Source organism: Psammomys obesus, unplaced genomic scaffold, assembly GCF_907164565.1.
Source record: "Psammomys obesus unplaced genomic scaffold, mPsaObe1.curated_primary_1811, whole genome shotgun sequence".
Taxonomy (NCBI): domain Eukaryota; kingdom Metazoa; phylum Chordata; class Mammalia; order Rodentia; family Muridae; genus Psammomys; species Psammomys obesus.
The window spans coordinates 4,074,060-4,093,985 of NW_026585609.1; the positions used below are offsets into that span (position 1 = coordinate 4,074,060).

The window sequence follows — 19,926 nt, forward strand, 5'->3', positions numbered from 1 at the left end:
GTCACTGGGAGCATGGGAAGCCTAGCGGGGATCCTGACCATAAATCAAGTGTGAGGTGCTTAGTTGCTGTCTTGCACACAGCTGAGCAAGTTCAGGCACAGCCTACGAAGACTGCTGAGCAAAGAAAAGGGCTGGGGTGTCGCTTTAATAATTTATCGTGCTATTTCTACTGGTTCGAAGTACAAGTGAGGGGAGAGGGCAGGGAACCCTCACCCTGGGTTACAGACTTCACAGGGCCCCAAGGCTGATTAGGGATGTTCTAGAGGAGGATGTCACGTGGAGATGTTTGAACACGTCTGCTCCCCTTTGGTGTTCAGGAAGGAAGTCTCAGATGGAGGAGGTGCAAGACGAGCTCTTCCAGAGGCTGACCATCGGGCGCAGTGCCGCCCAGAGGAAGTTCCATGTGCCACGGCAGAATGTCCCAGTCATCAACATCACCTACGACTCCACGCCGGAAGAAGTAAAGACCTGGCTGCAGTCGAAAGGATTCAACCCCGTGTGAGTGGTCCTGAGTGGTCCACGCTCCTCCTTCCTCCTCAGCTGCGTCCCTTACGTGCCACCCACGACTCTTAAAAATTGTCAGAGCCCAGGGTGGTCATTTTCTTTTTTTTTTTTTTTTGGTCCCCTGTTGCGGAAATGGTAAACGGTAGCTAACTGTCCAAAAGCAAGGAGAGGAAGGTAGAATTTGGGACGACAGCAGTGAGTAATGCTAGTCTGTCTCCTAAGTGGTAGTTTGTGTTCCTCATCAGTCTCTTGAACAGCTGTTGCCAGCTGCGAGGACGCTGGCATTCTGTTCTCTCCCATCAGTTACACGGGGGAGGAGTATGGTCTAAGCAGGACCATGACGTGTAGGATGTGTCGCATAAGACTGATTCTTGCTGCAGAGGAATATAGCATGTCTCAAGGCTGTAAGTCAAAGAGAGCTGTTCTGCTTTACTACCTATGATCTGAGCCTGTAGACGGCTCGTGTATATGTGGGACTGTGAAGTGTTTGAATAATACATGTTTGCGGAATCCTAATTTAGAAACTCACTCACTTGACATAACTGACAGCGAACCGCAGCTGTTAGTCAGTCGCCACGTTACTAAAAAGCTATCTGTTGCTGTTAGGGCTAAGAGGCGGAAACCTGAGAGAGAATCCCAACTGCATCCTTTCAGATGCTTGCTCACTAGTCCTTAGATGTGAAAGGAGCCTTTGGTCATGGCCATGGATGTCTCTTGCATTCCTTCGTCTCAGCACTATATTGCTAGTTAAGGATATGGGACACACAATAACAGCCTGTGCCTGTGATCCCAGTGCTTGGAAGTTGGGGGTGAAGTACTCGAGGTTCAAGGTCAGTCTGAGCTACATTGAGGGTTGCAGAACAGCCTGGGCTACATGAACACCTGTCTCAGAAATGAAATCAAATGAACACTCAAAAAAACAGAGGTAGGTAGGTAGCTAGGTAGGTAGGTAGGTAGGTAGGTAGAGCTGGAGAGATGGTTTAGCCGATAAAGTGAGGCTCACAACCAAAAAACTCCAAGAAGGAGAAATAGAGCAAAGCTTACCCTTACCAGAGTCTGCTAATTTCCCTGTGCTCTAATTTCAGGACTGTCAACAGCCTGGGGGTGTTGAACGGAGCACAACTCTTTTCTCTCAATAAAGATGAACTGAGGTCTGTCTGCCCTGAAGGCGCCAGAGTCTTTAGCCAAATCACTGTTCAGAAAGCTGCTTTGGAGGTAAGCCTTGTGGAGTGGAGCTGGTGTGTGTTTGCATTAGCAGAGAGGGAGGCCTGGCCACTGGCAGCTCTGGAACCAATGTCTGTCCGTGTCCACATTGGTCAGTTTCCCCTTGCCAAGGAGATGAATTAAAAATTTGGCTCAGTTTTTCCTACTCTGTCACTGAATACCATCAGTAACTATTTTCAAAAAGATCATCTTTTAGTGCACCTAGAGATTTATTTCTGGGCATTTAACAAAGGCACAATGTTCTCATTTCACTGCATGAGCTACTATAAGAACTTCAATTTTGCTAATAGAGAGTAAATTCATACCTGAGTGAGTAAAAGGCTGAGAGCCTAGGGCTATTTTTCTTATTTTTATTTATTTTGGAAATGCCAGTTTAATAAATAAATAAATAAATAAACAAACAAACAAAACCCTAGTTGTAGGGTGCTGGAGAGATAGAACCTGAATTATATATTAGCACCCACAAAAGGTCACACATCTTTAACTCCAGCTTCAGGAGTTGGGCACTATATGCTGGCCTCCAAGGACAGCTATGTTTATGTGTCCACATACATATGAACATAAGTAGAAATAAAGAAAAAGAAAGCCGAAGCTGTGTCTGTGCAAGATGGTGGCATATCTGTAACCCAGCGCTCAGGAGGTGAAGGCCAGCCTCAGCGACACAGTGAGTTCAAGGACTGTCTGGGCTCCTGAGATCCTTTCTCCAACAAATCAAAGTCCTAGATACACTTCCCAAGCCAAATTATCCGTCCACAAAATCATCGCGAGTAGGAAGGCAGGTCATGAAAAGTGTGTAGCTGTGCGCTGGGGAGACGGTTAGCTGTTAAGAGGATGCAATCTCAAAGACCAGAGCTCTGGTCCTTTGCCAGTTAAACCAGCCAGACAGCCCACAAATGCAGCCTCGAGGGATCTGACACCCAGGTCTGGCTTTGGAGTGTGAACAGACCTGTGAGTGAACACCCCCCGACGCCTGCACTCACACACTCTTGCACAGATGCACTCTCACACAAACAATCACACATAAATGAAGTAAATCTCAAAGAAAAGAAAATACACAACAGCTAGAATAATTATTTAGTCATAGCTGTCTGCACAGCAGCTGGAGAGGAAGTGAGCGTCTGTTCCGCTGGAGGTATTCCAGCTATTTTGTTAAAGCTGGGTCTGTAAGAGTTAATAGTTTTGTGAAAATTATAGTTGGCCTCAAATGAAAGGACATGGGGATTCAATATGAAGTTGCTAGCTAATTATCCCTAGCAGGTTTATTATGTAAATTGAACAGTTAAATAACTCAGGATTTTAAAATAGCTTTGTGTGAATAATCCTATAACCATTTTCCATCAAGAGAAATTCCATTACCTGAGAACTCCTTCCTGCATTGATCTGGAATGTATTATATTTGAGTTTGATGATTGCTTTTCATATGCAGAATCTGAATAAGAATTATGTCTTTCCCTAAAGCAGTTTTATTACCGTTATACTTTCTAATCTTGTTAAGAATGTATAATTTACTTCTCAGAGGTATGTTAAAAAATTCTATATATCCCTAAAGTTTCTGGATCCCTTCCTTCTGGGGCATCCTGTTATTAGCTTTGCCCGCTCCCTGCTTCTGATTCCTCTGGGACCCAACTGAGGCAAACACAGGTTTCCTTGTGCTTCTTGGCCGCCTTTCTACCTCGCCCCTTTCTTGGATCTAGTTCTTCACCTAGTTTCTCACCACCCCTCCTGTGTTACCAGAACCGCCATTCCACAGAGGAAATAAGGAGAGGGTACCCAGGGATTTCAGGGACTGCTGCGAGGTGAGCAGGCCTGTCACAATCAGAGGGTCAGATTGTCTGAAGGGAACTGGTGTGCTCTGAAGACACCCTTTAAAATCTAAGAAGAAGACAGTGCCTTGCTTGACTGAGGTCTTTGGAAGATGTGAAAAGATGGCTTAGATGATCAAGTACTTGTTGCATAATCACAAAGACATGTGTTCACATCCTGAGCACCCGTAAGAAGTTGACATGGCTGCAGAGACATGGCTGTGAATTTTGGGACAGCTTGATCCATATAAAGAGTCCCAGGCACGCCAGGGTCACATAGTAAAACCCTATCTCAAAGGAAAAAGAAATGAGAAAATAATGTGAAGGGCGATTGGGAAGACAATCACATTGACCTGTGACCTCCACATGCATGTGAACACTAGACACTACACATACATGTGTACACGTATGTAAATACATAAATGCATGCAAAGTGTTCTTCGAGAACTGACTCCATGCACATATACCCTCTTTCTACTGGCAAGTCTAGAACATTCTGCATACATGATCGAGCTGAGTTTCTGTTAAGTTGGAAAGTGTGGTTGGTCAGCGATGGTGAGTAGCTTGTCTTAAAAGAGTTACTCACCTGCTGAACTGACAGGTAGGAAAAGCTCCTGCTTCCTTGAAGAAACAGTCGGGCATTGGGGGTCCTGTGGGCTTCACGTCCAAGCCCTTTGATTTGATGGGCACAGCCAGTCCACACAAGCCAGTGACTGTGTTGTCTGCTCCGTGTTTATTCTTCAGGACAGTAATGGAAGCTCCGAGTTACAAGAGATCATGCGGAGACGGCAGGAGAAGATCAGCGCTGCTGCCAGTGACTCTGGAGTGGAGTCTTTTGATGAAGGAAGCAGCCACTGATTGGTTCCTTGAACTCCGTTATTCTTGGCATTTGGCATCGTTGGACATGCTTTGTTTAAGAAGCCTTGAAGGGAATGTCAAATCTGTTGTCTTGATATATGTAGCTTATCGCCATAAAAGAAAAGAGTGTATACCTGAGTGAGCAGAGGACTTGCTGCTTCTGTGCATATTCCTTTGATTAAGAACTGAGATGTGGGCAGGTCAGGTGGCTCAGCAAGCAGAGACGCCTGCCGCCAAGCCCACGAGCCTGAGTTTGAGTCTCTGGACCTGCGTGGTAGAAGGAGAGAGCTGGCTTCTGCAAGTTGTCCTCTGACCACCACCCAGAAATAATAGGTGTAATTCAAAAAAAAAAAAAAATGTAAAGGAAACTTAAGTAAGGAAAACCAGAAGTTTTAGACCGTTTTCACCTTGGGAAATCTTTTTTTGCACTCTCCTAAGGCACGCTTCCCTTTGCTCTGTTAATTATCTCAGCCCTGTTGGATGACCCAAGCAGGGATGTTTTACAATGGCAAACTTACTGTTGCAACGAGGAAAAGCTACAGCCGTAGATGAACACGTCCGCCTGCTCAGCTTTTAGTGACTGACACGCCAGTGTTCAGGGAGGAGGCTCAGGTAGACTACCGTCGGCTTAGTCTAGGTCTCTCCGATGACATACCCAATGACAGCTACGTTATGTTTTCATTTTTTAAGTTCATAATGCCAACAGTTTTGAAAGTCACCTTTGAATGAACTGTGCAATGTAGCCAGACCCTGAACGTGCAAACAGAAGACTCTATAGTACATTCCCAAGATGTTTTGTTCCTCAAAGCTCTGCCGATTGCAAAATCTTGCATAGATTCTACTTTGATTTAGTTTATATTCTGCTTATTCTGTAAACTGTAATTAAATATGAGAAAGCACAGTTGGGGAGTAAGTCATGTGTACTCACCATCAATCAAAGTGGCCCACCTTGGTGTTTGTTAGAGTATTCTGCTGAGTGAAGGCCTCAGTTATAAATATTGATGTCAGTAGACAAAGGATATTGGGCCATTTTATGTGTTTTATCTGTGTAACAAGGGAAACCTAATTTACATGTACTTTAACCCCATGAAAGAGTCTAAATAGAGAGAAGGATAGCTAACCTTCAAAAAATGTTATTTTTGGAAACACAGTCTTTGTCATTAAATGTAATATTATTTCACATATATAAAAAAGATGTTATGTAAGAATGTTGTATATTTTAACATAAATCCATTTAGAGAGATTATCTAGATTCATTAATTTTTCATAGTGCCTTTTTCACATGAGTCAGCTGCAAAGAGTCTGCAATAAACAGTATTTGCTGTATTAATAAATAGCTTCTATCTTATCGGCACAAAGGATGTTTGCTTTGTAGACCCGGCACTTGGATTGAACAGAATGAGAGAGGAGGTCCGTGTAAACAGAAAGAAGGCTCCAGTGTGTGTCTGTGCAGACAGTGGCCTGGGGTGCTCTCACGTGCTCCGCCGCGCTCTGCCTCCCTTGTTTTAATATCTCTGCCTTCCACCATCAAGTCATGGTTGCCAACAAGAGTGAAAACTCACACACACTGCATTTGTAATTGATAACTGCTCCAAGGGACAGCTGCAGTAACTGTGAGCAGCTTCTAAGGGAGCAAGCTCTCAAAGACGATGAAGGGTATGGCGACCTTCATCTTCATTTCTGTCTGCCCATCACTCCCTCATCACTCCGAGGAGATGTGAGGTGACGAAGGAGAGTCAGTTTAGATCTCTTACACCCCTGTTTTGAGTGAAAAAAAAAAAGTCTCTGAAATGCAAACTAAAACGTGTTTAGGTGCCATGGTTGGAAAGTAGCATGTCCAACAGAGAAAGAATTGACGGGATTTGTATCTCTGTGTTATGATACAAAGGGAATGTATCAGAGATGCAGTAATTGCGGACCCAATGAACTTCAGAACATAGGACACTAAAGAGTGGTGATATTTAGAAGGCTGAGACAATCCTGTCAGAGCTTATGACCAGACACCTGAGGAGTCTGGTCAGTGAGAAGTTTGAGGAGATGGCCCGCAGAGCTGGCAGGTGAAGTTTTGAGAAAGCAGCGTAGTCCTAGCGATGATCTGGTTTCAAAAGGATGAATTCATGAGTCAGAAGAGAGGTTCAGAGTATCCATGGGGTAGCAGAGCACACCTTGGGAGAACGTGCCATGCTTGCTCATGAACTGCTTGACCCCTCAGAGGCTGCTTCCAGGAGTTCAGGAAAAGGAGAGTGGGCACTTGTACCCACCGCTGCTGCCACCGCTGCTGTCACCTCTGACACTGACACTGAGGTGCCACTCGCAGACTGGAGACCCAATGTCAGGGTGACAGTGATGAGAATGGGAAGTAACAAGCTGAGATCATTGCTGTCTCCCCATCTGTGAATCTGCTGTATCGTTGGAGAGAAGCTGTCCAACTACCCGTGGTAAAGCCGCAGATCACAACACGGAGAACAAAGCCGTAGACTGAAGAGCTGTCCAGTTCCTGCTTCTGCCCACTTACACTCTTGGCTTTCTTTTCTGTATGTGTTTTAGAACTATAAAATTTGTAAAATTATAAAAATTTCATTGTTTATCCTTCCCTGTTATCTGAAAATATATAGGACAATGACTTAATAAAAGGGGGAAAAGAGCCCCGAAACTCCTGAAACAGAGGAGATAGTAGGTAGATCCCATCTCTAAGGCGAGGGAGAAAAGGATGGAGTTGTATCCATGACTGTATCATGGTGTTTGGGTTTGGACTTATGAAGAACAGCTTTGTAAGGGGTAGGAACATCTTACAATGGAGAGAGAGCTTTGAAGAGGAGCTCCTGGCCCACTGATGCTAGAGGCAGGGGAGAATGAAAAAGTAGAAGTAGAAACTCAAGTCATCTACTAGTACTGGCATAAAACGTCGGGGCCTCATTGACGATCTCTCCACTGTTTTCTTCAGCCACCTGATTTTGGTAGACCTCAAATGGTAGTCTTGCTGTTCACTGATACACTTGGAATTGTGTAAATGCAGTCATTCTATGTGGGGAAATTTGCCTCCACCCCCACACCCGTCCCTCCTGTTTCCCCCCCCCCCCTTGGGTGTCTGCAGCTTCATGTGGGGGAGGGGGCATTTGAAGTTTCCCCAGGCTCATCGCTGTTCTGTTAAATTGTCATTTACTGTCTCCCCTGTGAGTTTCCCGCCAGGTAGTCTCTGTTGCTGTCTCTTGGAATGCTGCCCTTCTCTGCTTCGCCTTCTCCTCCGTGGCTTCTGCCTTTTTGTTCACTCCAACTTCTCACGTGTGAGTTATGCGCTTCAACTCTGAATGTCCAGCTTAAAATTTTATCTTCCCTGGCTCTACTGAACTTGCTCAATAAGTCTTCGCCACAACATGTCCAACCTTACAAAATACACTTAAGACATGACTTTAAAGATGATTTGAAGAAGGTGATAGCATAAAACAAAACAAAACCAAACAAAACAAAAACAGTAAATTGCATCCCTACCCAAAGAGCAATTACACTGTTAGAATGTTAGTGTTCACAATTCGTTGAGAACACTGGAGGCTTGCAATGTCACATGATGGCTTGGATGGAGAATATCAAATAAGGAAGACCAACACAACCCAGAGGATCGCTGAAAAAGATCAACAAAATGGACACATTCCTGAGAACTTCCTAAGACAAACTTACAAAGACAGAGAAATGTATGCAGATTTGTGAACATAAATAATCAGGAGTTTAGATCAATAATTAAAAGTGTTCCCCAAAGAAATTCCTTAGAAGTGATGGCTCTGCTGGCATTTTTTTTTTCAAATGTTTGAAAAAGAGACACAAATCCTAAAATTCCTCAAAAACCTGGAGAGGGAATATTGCTTAATTCGTGCCACCATCGCCCTCATGCCAGAGCTAGACATGGACACACTACAAGGGAAAAGATCAATGCTTCTTATGAAGGTTATTGTATAACTTTAAAAAAAAATTTCATTCATTTTATTTTCATTTTGAGACAGGTTCTCAGCCAGGCTTTCCCAGCTGGCCATGAACTCCCTATGCTGTTCAAATAGACCTAGACCTTGTGAGCTGCTAGCCTCAGCCCCACAGTTAGCTGTCCCAGACCTGACTCAGGTATCTTTTTTTTTTTTTCTTTTTATGTTAAAGCAAGCACAATGAGCTCCTCAGCTGTGCTCTCTAGAGGTGATGTCTGAGAAGGGCTATGTTCCACAGGCCGCTGAGCTCAGTTGTACTGTCTTCCCTTTCCCCACCATTCTGCTTTTATCTTGACTCCCACACCTCTTCTCTGTTTTCAGAGTCTAGTTGCACATTACTGCCTCCTGAGAGCTGAGGGCAAGAGACTAGCCAGAGCTCCAGGTTCTGTGTCATAGGATATCCTCATCATTTGGTAGAGAGGTACACTTAGCCAAAGGAAGAGCTCCTTCTCATACCAAAAGCCTGAGGTTTATCTCAGCACATTTGTGAATGATTTAGAAAATGAAAAGGCTACTGAAATTCTGATAAGGTAAACAATTACCCAAAACTATGTAATTAGAGAATTACTAAGAACTACACATTGCCTAATTGGAAGATGGTGTGGCCACCAGTTGCCCCAAGAGAATTTAGGTCTTATGCCTAGACTTCCACATGTGTTGAGATGCTGTAGGAATCTACTGTGCTACCTGTCCACGGGGCAGCAGAGTTGGCGACTTACACTGAAATTTTTTTAAGAATAGTGACGTGTTCGGACGAGACTGAGGCATCGGGCCTTCAAATTGCTGCTCGATGAAGGTGAACCAGTGATCCAGCACTCCCATCCGGCCCTGAGGACCCTGGTCTAGGCTAATGTGAACTGTCCCTCTTTGCTTTGTATGTAGTTCTAAGCTCTGGGACCAATTGTGCTGCTTTCTGGGCTGGTTGTGTAGCAAAGCTCGGAAACCATATTCTCCCTTATGTGTGATACTAGACCGCAGTTACCCTAGTCTATTATTATCTCAGAAATGAACGAGAGGGCCTATAATGAATAATACAAAACCCAAGACTCGTTCTCTTCCTCTCCCCTCTTCCTCCTGTGTGTTTGTGTGTCTCTGTCTGTCTGTCTCTCTTTCTCACACACACAAACACAAGAAAAGTGTTCCCTGCTCTAAGCTAGTATTACAGACTAAGTGTTTCTGTCCTGCCATCTATTCTTACTAAACAAGGTAGGAACTGAGTTTTGCTGGGTATTTTTAACATGTACTCCCACTTTATAAATGAGCAAATTAGAACTCTAGGAAGCTAAATAGCTTATTCCAAAAGGCGCCCGGTAAGAAGAACAACTAAATTTTGACTTGGCCTCTTGGATGCCCAGTAAACATGCAGGTTCTTTGTCGCAAGTCAAAGGTTGTTATGTAAAAACGTGTTAGCAGAAAATGTCCTTTATCATGGGAAAGAATCTTGGTATGTAGTGTTGGGACTCATTATGTGCCCTGGCTGACCTTGAACTCATGTCAGTCCTCCTGCCTCAGCCTCTCAAGTCCTAGGATTGGAAGCACGCACCACCGTACTGGCTGAAAATGTACTGTTGAATGACATTTCATGTCTTAATGAGAAATCCATGTCTTTGTTAGAAGCAGAGAGGGAAAGCTTGGAGGCTCATCTGAAAATCTGTAGCCACTTCCTCTCTCCTCATGAAGTCCTCACAGATGCATTTCAAGAAGATTGTACTCATTGCTTCATGAAATGTTAGCTACTTTTTGTCATTGATGTAGCAATATATCTGCCAAAAGCAACTTGTTTGAAATAAGAATATCAGCAAAGGCTCACATATTTGAATGTTTGTTCCCCAGCTAGTGGCACATTTGGAGACGTTTTGGGGAGGTTAGAGGAAGCAAATCACTGGGGGCTGGGCTTTGAGAGTTTATAGCCTCACCCACTTCCTATTCCCTCTCTCCCTTAGTGTTTGTGGTTGAAGAGGCCATCTCTAGGTTTCCTATTCTGGCCACTGGCTGCCTTGCCTCCTCTGCCATTTTGGACTTCCCAAAATAAATTCTTCTTGTTAATGGTGTTTTATCAAAGTAACAGAAAAGTAACTAACGCACAATGTAAAGAAGAACAGGTTCTGTTTTGGCTCTTCCTTTGAAGAGATACCATCCTTCCAGGTGTAGAATGCATGGCAGCAGGCGCTTCAGGCAGCTAGTAACATTGTGTCCGAAGATGAGAAAACAGAGAGGTGAACACTGGCCTTGAGCTCCTTTCTTCCCCTGCCTCCCTGCCCCCTATTTTCCCTTTATCTTTTTATTCCATCCAGGGTTCTGGCTCATGAGATGAGGTCACCAACTTTTCATGATGACTCTTGTCTCTTTGCCGTAAACACCCTCAAAGACACACCCAAGAGCTGTGTCTTCTACGTGACTCTAAGTCTGATCTGGTTGACAATGATGGTTAATGATTACATTAGGCAAGGGTGAGACCAGGAAACCCAGTTCAAGGTCTTAACCATCCCTTTATTTAGGGAATGGCAGCTGCATTATAACCCCTATTTTGTTTAGAGAGAAAAACTGTCATTTGGACTTTATCCATATTCTTTTTCTGAAAGTATATATGCCAGTAATATCCCAGTCTTCCCTATGACAGGACTGAAACGGAACAGAAATCCATTTGCTGTGAGAGACGGTGAGGCTGTTTACCCAGTAAACTCAATATGAGGGTCCTGCTCAGCTCCTAGGAGGCAGGTGGTGAAAGGGCTTATTAAGGTTGCATGAGTGGAGTGAGCAGAGCTATCCGACCTCGGGTTCAGGTTATTTCCTGGCTCATGAAGCTCAGCCTGTGCTAAGTGAGAAGTTGAGGCTTATTAATAATCCAGTGCCCTGCAGTCAAGGCATGAGAGCACAGTGTGAGAACCTCTACTGCCTCATCTTCAAAACCACTCCACCACGGGGCAGGATTCAGATGTTTAGCTAACTCATTAATCTTGGAGCCATAAAGAAATAAAATAAAATAAAGCATGGTGAAATGCCCGTTGTTGTTTTATGCTTGAATGGTAGAACAATGGCTTTGCAGAAAGAACACACAATAAGACAGCTCTTTCAAATTGCTGCATTGCTTCCAACTTCTTGTAGCATTTGTTCTAATGACCTTGAGGTTAGGAGGCATTGTGTAGACAAGACCTTTGCCTTCTGGGTTGTTGTCCAGACCAAGTGTGGCAGAGTTTAGCAGGAGAGAGGGGGCTGTTAGCACTGTTCTGAGAAGACCTCATGGGTGGACATGGGCACAGTGGATGTGCCTGTGAGGACTGGACACCTTCACCCTGTACACGTCACAGCAGCAGAAGGATGGCTCCACGGTCTCATCGTGCTGACAGATTTGGAGAATCACGTAGAACATACTTAGGTCTGTCAGCCTCCTGCCTGCTGCTCTCCCCAATCGATTCTGTGTTTCACCTTGGAGCCTGAAAGGAGATATACGGCCTTTGTGTGTGTGAGAACACTTAGGCTCTGAGCTAGCCGGTGACTTGTATGACTTCCAAAGGGCTCTGGGACTCTGCAGACCAAGCTTTTCAGTTATGCAGCTCTGCACCCCAAACTACCAGGCACCACGCCAAGGGCTTTCCATTTAATCCCCGACACAAGGCTGTGGAGGAAGCTTTTAGTATTCCTGTTACCAAACAAGGAACTGGTTCATAGAAGGATTAAGTGACATTCACAAATGGAGCCTGCTTACCCCAAGCCTCTACTCTTAACCCGACCCAGGCATGTTTGCACAGTACAAATTGGCTTCCTCTTCTTAGAAGCAGCTCGCTTTGTTAGCTAGTTAGTTTTCATTTACTTATTTATTTTTGAGGCAAGGAGTCATGGAGCTCAGACTGGCCTTGAACTTGCCGTGCAAAGGGGATGCACTTGAACTTCTAACCCTCCTGTTTATACTTCCCGAGTGCTACAATTACAGGCATGTGTCACCACATCCAGATTATATGGTGCTGGGGATCAAAACCAGGCCTTCATATACGCTAAGTAAGTACTTAGCAACTGGGCTAAATCCTCATCCACCGGTGAGCTTATAAAAGAATTTTGGCATTGGCACGGTGAATCCATACAAGTTCTTTGCACAACTACAGTATCAATCAGGCCCCAATATTGCTCTGTGGGAAACTTCTCCCATATGTCTTTCCTGGACTGGACATAGTGGATGCATGCTGCACAGCATGTGCTGGCAGAGAACTGAAGTCCAGAGCCAAGCCTGAGCAGTGCTTTGTCCCCACATGGCTATATTCCAAGGCCAATGACCATGAGGGATGTTGCCCAGGAAAAACAGAGAGCAGTTCAGGTATTGGGTGGGTTTTATTCATTTGTTTTTTAATCAATCTACTAAAGAAGTTCTGGGTGGCTCTTGGAGACTGTGGGTTAGCTTGAACAGAAATCATGTGACTAATATATCCTAAACTAATCCAGGAATTAATTTGAGATGCATATGATTTTTTAAAGCTCTAAATGTCTCATCCTAAGTTCATACACTGAACACCACACCGGATGTTACATTAAGGAGTTGGGGCCTTGGGAAGTAATTATGTCATGAGAGGCCTTATTAGTAGGACAGCTCTCACTTTCCTTGTCAGGTGAAGATAAAGCAAGAAGCCAGTGAATAGTGCTCACAAGAAGCGACTATGGCTGCACTCTTACTCCAAATGTTCAGTCTGTGAGAAATGGAGTCCTGCTGTTCACTAGCTAGTTGGTCCACATTACCTGGTTACAGAACCCTGAGCTGACTATGATAGGATGAGGGAAATTCTACTGCCACATCATCTCACATGCCACATATCAGAGTCACTGGCGCACCCTCCCAAAGTAACTGTTCTATGATGCCCTACTATGCTACCCTGCTGTCCCCTCACATGCTGCTGCCTAGAATTTTTGGTCAAAGGTAATAGGATAACATGTGACTGGGGACATCAAGTATCCCTTCTAAGACCGCTGGGTTTCATTATTATTACTATTATTATTACTATTATTATTATTATTATTAGTAGTAGTAGTAGTAGTAGTATTTGTTTCTTAAGATGGCATGCTTTTTAGTTTTTTTTTTCATTTAGAATATCTTTAGGAATTTTGTACATTGCATTTTAATCATCTTCAACCCCTCCCCAACTCCTCCCCAATCCCCCCTCCAATTCCATAACCACCAACTTTGTGTCCTCTTTTGTAAATTCATTTTTAATTTTGTGCCTATATATGTGGGTATGTGCACATAAGTGCATTGCTGGCAGAGGCCAGAAGAGGGCATCAGATGTCCTGGAACTGGAGTTACAGGCACTTGTGAGCTGCCTGATATGGATGCTAAGATCCGAACTGAGGTCTTCAGGAAGAGCATCTGATGTTCTTACCTGCTCAGCCATCTCTCCACTCCATGCTTTGTCTCTGTGACAGGAGCATCAGGTACAACTTCCACCTTCAGCAGCATTTAGAACTTTCTGAGTGTTCTTCAAAATGAAGAAACACTTCATTTTGTCCTTTGGCTTTGAGCTCCTATCCCAGACTGGGACTCCCTTACCAGGGAAAATGCAACACAAAGGATGGAGTTGCTATACACTGCCTGACATATTAAAAGCTCACAGCTTCCTCTGTATTGGGACTTCCACTGATGTGAAACCACTGTGAAATATAGTAACCCAGAAATCTGAACCCCAGCCAGTGACAGCCTTATGTGTATTCTATGGCATCTCCTGAGAGTTTGGACTTTATGAGAAAAGTTGAAAAGCAATAAGAGACACAAAACTTAAGAGAGGTTTAACCTGGAGGAGGGTAGCTTCTAAAGAGAAGCACATATTTCTAAAATAAAGCTTATGTGCTGGTGACCTTTTTATCTGTGGCCTTTCCCTCCATCCTTGTCTGCATCAAGGGTTAACTTTGCATGGCTCTTTCATCCTTAGCCTGTCTTTTGAGAATTTTACCAGACACATCATTGTCCTGAAAAATATCCCATTAGCTGATGTCATGCAAATGAGCTGAGGATGACAGCACTAGACTCTCATTGGCCACACACACACACACACACACACACACACACACACACACATACACACAGAGAGAGAGTTAGAAGTACCTCACTGTTGACCCCTAGGCAAACAGGTGTCCTGAGTTGATGGTGTAACTCAAAGATCCAGGCTTCTTCCCATTGGTCAGATGCCAGGAATGTGGCATGTGAGTGTAGTTTTTAATTTTTCTGACTTTTCCAGGAACAGAACACACCCACTTCTTCTTCCCTGGGACGCACACTGTGTTTCTCTCCTGTCACCAGTAACACATGAGACCCATATTTTCTCTTCTGTTTCCCCTGGTAGAATGTAAGCACCATAAAGCTGGGGCCTTTTCACGTGGTACCCGGATGAGACAGGCCGTGAATCAATGCTGTGGTGGTCTGAGTAAGGAACGTCTCCCATGGGCTCAGTGTTTGAACCCTTGGTCCCCAGTTGCTGGTGCTATTCGGGGAGGTTATGGAACCTTCAGGAGGTGGAGCTTGCTGGAGGAAGGGGCGGGGTTAGGCTTTAAGGTTTTATGGCCTGTCTCACGTCCTCTTCTCTCTGATGTAAAGATGAAGTGAGTGCCAGGCCACACCTTCCCCATCATGATGGACTCTATCCCTCCAAAAAGCTAAACTGCACTAAGCTAAAATGCACTTTTTTTTCTTCCAGTTACTACCAGACAGCCTGAGCTACTAAATACTGTCTCAAAATATAACAGACACTCCAAGGGACAGCAGGGGCTGCTAGGAAGGCAAAGGTCCTGGAGGAACACAGGGATGTGCACAGAGTATGGAAAGAGGTAAAGTCACTGCCTCACACACTGACTGAGGCATAGGAGCACCCATAGTGCCATGCGCTGGAGGACACCTCACTGTTGGACAAACAGGTCCTCGCTCTCAGAAATCGCACCGTCTAGCAGGAGCTTCTGGTGCTATGTCACAGCTATAATTGAACGGTTGTCTTCTGTATTATTACCTGGAGATGACACCGGTAATTCTGTCCTGTTAGCGTTTATCAGTGACAAGTGTGAGCGGGAAGCAGAATCTAGTAGTGAAGAAACGGCATTGAGGCTGGACAGAGCCAGGTCAAAAATCTTACGTTTGGCTCTTCTTAATTCAGTATGTACAACTTGCTTGGTCCTTCTAACTCAAATTCCAAATTTTAACCTGTTTTTAAGACCTGATAATCATTCCATTGCACTTATAGTAGAATTTAACATAGGTAATCACAAAATCTCTTATTGATTTTTTTTCCTCGTGGACAAGGGTCACTGGATTAACAGAGTGTAATCCTTTCATAGCTCTGAGAATTGCCTTATAAGAGAGGCATCGACAGACTGTCTTGTGATAAGCCCCTCACTGACTCTAAAACAGAGGTCCTCCTCTATCGTCACGGCCAGCAACATTATGGCTGGAATTTCCTTTTCAGGCATCCAAATGAGGCCACTGAAAGGCAGAGGTGGGTATCCGCGACTCTCCATGTTATGTTTTGATGCTCTATAACCCATTTTGCCGAGGTGCAGATTGTATTTGATCCTGGGCACGGTTTCTGACTCTGTGCCCTGTGCCAGCCACCAGGCTGGAGGTCTGTGAGCTGGGAGATGGGCCAGCTATTTGAAGCACATTGCATCAGACATTCCCTGGGGTGAAAAGGAAGGCCTCCTTGCTAGAAAGCAGGGGGAATTCTGCCCTTAGAGATTGGACTCAGTAATTTTAACTCTTTGGCAACAGGCCAATCCTCCAGCCAACAACTATCATGTGGCCTGTAGAAAATTTAGACACAAAGCCTCCAGCTTTTCATGAAAACACTACAGCTTATTCTGAAAGATATTTTGCCCTTGGTATGTTTGGCGGGGACAGCTTTAAGAATGGAGCAGCATTAAAAAAAAAAAAAATGACATGAAAAACAGCTGAGTAGATTTCCTCACTCACAAGATATGTAAATGTTTAGGAGTAATGTTTTTTCATTGCAATGAGAAAATGAAGATTCCACATTAGAGAGATGTAAAAAAAAGAAAGCCCAACAATCAGCTGTAAGTCAGACCCGAGCGGTAGTCTGTGACCTAACTTTGAAAATTGTCTTTTCCATCTCACTGGCACTCACAGACAGATGCTTTGTGATTCTCCACTCCTTCACTCTATGTCTGTGTTGTGCCTGTTATTGTGAACTATATTGGCTAGTCTGTGGGCTCATTCAAGTCAATGCCCAACTCAAATGATTTTTTTTTCTTCAAAAAAAAAAAGGACTTAAAATACAGAAAAGTCCCGGGAGACCTCACTTCTCAATGATAAAGGTGGGATCTCCAAGAGCTGCTTGGAGTGGCTTAGGGTTCATCAGTGAACCAAGATGGCCTCTGTAGTTTATAACTTTTGATAACCTTTATAGCTACAAGAAATATGACTCAGCTTTCAGCCTCTATCATGTGTTGATGGAAACTCAACCAATTCACAATGGGAAGGAAAAGACAAATCTTTTGCTGGCTGGACATCTTTCACACCTTGAAGTCTGTAACCTGAGGGGCCCCAGGGAACAGAGTGATGAGAGCAGAAACTAAAAAAATGAACTAGAAATCTGCATCCTCTGTGCCCTTCCTGTAGTCTCAACTCTGGGTCTGCAATGTAGCTTCACTCTCCTCTTCTCTTTGTTTTAGAAAGCCGGCCTGGAGCCACCAGATCCATCCTGTGAAAGGGTGCTCAAGGAGGGCATGAAAGATGTATGAAGTGCTTGCTCTCCTGGGATGCCATGGTCCAGGCTACAGAACTTACGTAAGCATCTTTGTGGCCATGAGAGAGCCATAACTTTCCATCAGCTCTTCCGTGGTCACACAAATCGCCCCTGACCTGCAGATGTGTGAGGTTCTAAGAATGTCACACATAGACTTGCCACTTTTCTTTAACGCTGTTCGGAGCCTGGCACGCTCCATTATTAAAATATCCAGGAGGGGTTCTAACAGAGTAAGAGGAGGAGGCGGCAGGAAAGAGTTGGGAAGGAGAGCCAAGTAGCTGAAAAAACCCTGACATTCCTCATGAAATCCCAGCTGTCAACCTGCAGGGTACGGACATACCCTGCCATTCCCCCTGCCAGGCAATGAGGCTTACTGGCCTGATCTTTCAGTACTTCGCCAAGGTCTGTTGTGTCCAGGACTCTACAGCCTAAGAGTCAGTGGGGAATGAGCTGTTCATTTGGTACCCTGTACCGTTATGAAGGTCACTGACAAAATACTAAACTGATCCTCATGCAGTTTCAAGAAGATAACTGGGAAAGACATCTCAGCTGTTAAGAGCCTGTACTGCACTTACCTGCATCTGGTTCCCAACACTCCGGGCACAAGACTCACAACTGCCTCTGACTCCAGTGCCAGCGGCTCTGACATCCTGTTCTGAACTCCACGGGCACCGCACCCACACATGCACATATCCACACAGAGGCACGCATAATTAAAACTAAGACAAATCCTGGAAAAAAGAAGATAGCTGGGAATGGAGGGGAGCAAATGTGAGCTACAGTGGGCTCCCCCCAATCCCATCACTGCAGGGAAGCCGCCAAACGTACCGCTTCCAACTCAGACGTCGACCTTAGCGTGTCTAGACCAGCGCTTCTCAACCTTCCCCATGCAGCGACCTTTTAATACAGTTCTTCCTGTTGTGGTGACCCCCCCCCACCATAAAGTTACTTTGTTCCTACTTCATGACTGTAATTTTGCTGCTATTATATTGTAATGTGAATGTCTGATAGGCAGGCTATATGACATGAGACCCCTGTGAAAGCGTCTTTTGACCTCCAGTGGGGCCACAACACACAGGTTGAGAACCATTGGCGTGGACCATTGCCTCTTCTAATCTTAGGAAGTGACAGAAAGAAACAGAACCTCACGATGTCACTGATGTTCATTCTGACAGCATCCATGGTCACAACACACGATCATGTACTTTAATCATACAAAATCCAAAGAATAAAATGCCACTAGCTACATGGGTTAAAATGAATCTGACAACAGAAATGAAGAGAACCAAGAGAATCTTCTGTCGGAATCCATAGAGACACTCAATATTCTCAGGAGATGGTGTCTAATAATTGTCCTCGCATGCTGAGTTTGTTGTCGTGACTTCTGACTTCCCAGATCCTCTGCATGGCAAAGAAAGTGCATTTTTTTACAGCTCTTGGAGGAACTGCTCTTGGTACACAGATGGACACAGGTGGAGAGAAAAATAAATGCAAAGGCTAGGCACCAAGATTTCAGAGACCAAGTTCAGAGTCAGACTTGACACCATTGGATCAGCTCTGGCTGTTTGAAAAGCATCGTGATGTAAGATCAAAAGGGCCAAGGATGAGACTCCCAACTGCCAACAAGAGAGAAACCCACCGGTAACTACGACAAGTCAGACAAATATATATATTTTTCCTACTCTACTCTGAAACACAGGTTTTCATATTTGAAAAGATAAGTGGCTGATGTGGGGGTAGAACCGCTCTCTTCCCCAGCTGCCCAGCCACTCCCGGTCCTGTAGCCGCAGGGTGGAGTGTGGCCCACACTCGCTCATTTTCCTTGAAGCAGATTTGTCACTTTTTCCTGTGTGGCTGTGCCTCTTCAATGATGAGGTGTGACTCTGTAAGAATGTTGGTTCTTTCCAGGGCTGTGATACTGATAAATGAGCTGGGAAGATGACAATTCAACGTTCTGATAAAAACCACAATTATACAAAAATTATTGCACTTAAAAAAAAATAATCAACCCGGCCCAAGCAGTGGACGGCTGCACTTTCTGCCCTTTGTAGAGCATTTTGACCTTGCTGGAATCCCGGTGAATTTGGTCCATCAAATGTCCAGAAGTGAAAAGACTCCAAAAAGATACCATAGCCTCCTTAAGGCTAAGTCTTTTCGGTTCTAGGAGACAAGTCACCTCCTAGGCCACGTAGTGCAGCAAGGACTCAATTTAGCAAAGTGACTAACAGGCTCCTGAAAAAACTCCGCAAGTGAGGGAGGCAGGGTAGGAATCATGTCCTCACCTGTGAACGAGAGAAAGACAGTTAGTCTCATGATTTGTGGGGACCTGAATGTATTCATCTTTTTGGGACTGGTCCTTTCCATGGCTCTGAATACTTTCTCTCTGCTTATCTCTTGTCTTTCCTCATGCTTCATCCTTCTCACTGGTCCTCTGCTGCTTGGGCTGAGTACAAACTGCTGAATGTATCACTGATATTTTCTTGACCCTCCCAAACCGCTGCTCACACAGTAAATGAAGTCCAGGAATTTTCAGAACCCACAATCCTGAGGTTCTTTGGTCAATATTGTTGTTTTGTGTTGTTTTCAGAGTCTCCACTCTAATGCAAACTCTTTGGGGGTCCTGACTCCACCTCATACCTCCTGCAAATCAACACAACATTTCCACTGTTGTCTTGGTAGAGGTGGAAGGCAGTGTCCCTACTTGGCAGACAGAAATCCAGTATCAGAATGATTAAAGGTTGTGGGAAGAGGGGAAAATATCCATGAGCTTCAGCAGCTTCCTCAGTTGCAGTGACCCAGGAACATGGAAGTTTCAAGCCAACTATGTATGCCACAGACTAC

General features: G+C 44.5%; 2 protein-coding genes across 7 annotated transcripts in view; one reads left to right on the top strand and one right to left on the bottom strand.

The window, feature by feature from the left end:
* The window catches only part of Eps8 (epidermal growth factor receptor pathway substrate 8), a 115,270-nt gene extending 108,307 nt beyond the window's left edge, over window positions 1–6,963 (top strand). For all 4 annotated transcript variants that reach the window (XM_055610468.1, XM_055610487.1, XM_055610477.1 and 1 more), the window contains 3 exons: window positions 318–498; window positions 1,590–1,719; window positions 4,275–6,963. In XM_055610468.1, the coding sequence (XP_055466443.1) occupies window positions 318–498; window positions 1,590–1,719; window positions 4,275–4,388 (425 nt within the window). In that variant the 3' untranslated portion in view covers window positions 4,389–6,963. The remainder of the gene's footprint in view (window positions 1–317; window positions 499–1,589; window positions 1,720–4,274) is intronic.
* Window positions 6,964–18,215: 11,252 nt separating this feature from the next.
* Ptpro (protein tyrosine phosphatase receptor type O) overlaps window positions 18,216–19,926 on the bottom strand; it is a 198,680-nt gene continuing 196,969 nt past the window's right edge. For 2 of the 3 annotated variants that reach the window (XM_055610517.1, XM_055610509.1), the window contains one exon: window positions 18,216–19,367. The gene's annotated coding sequence lies outside the window, so the exon portion shown is untranslated. The remainder of the gene's footprint in view (window positions 19,368–19,926) is intronic. The other variant, XM_055610527.1, reaches the window with a different exon arrangement.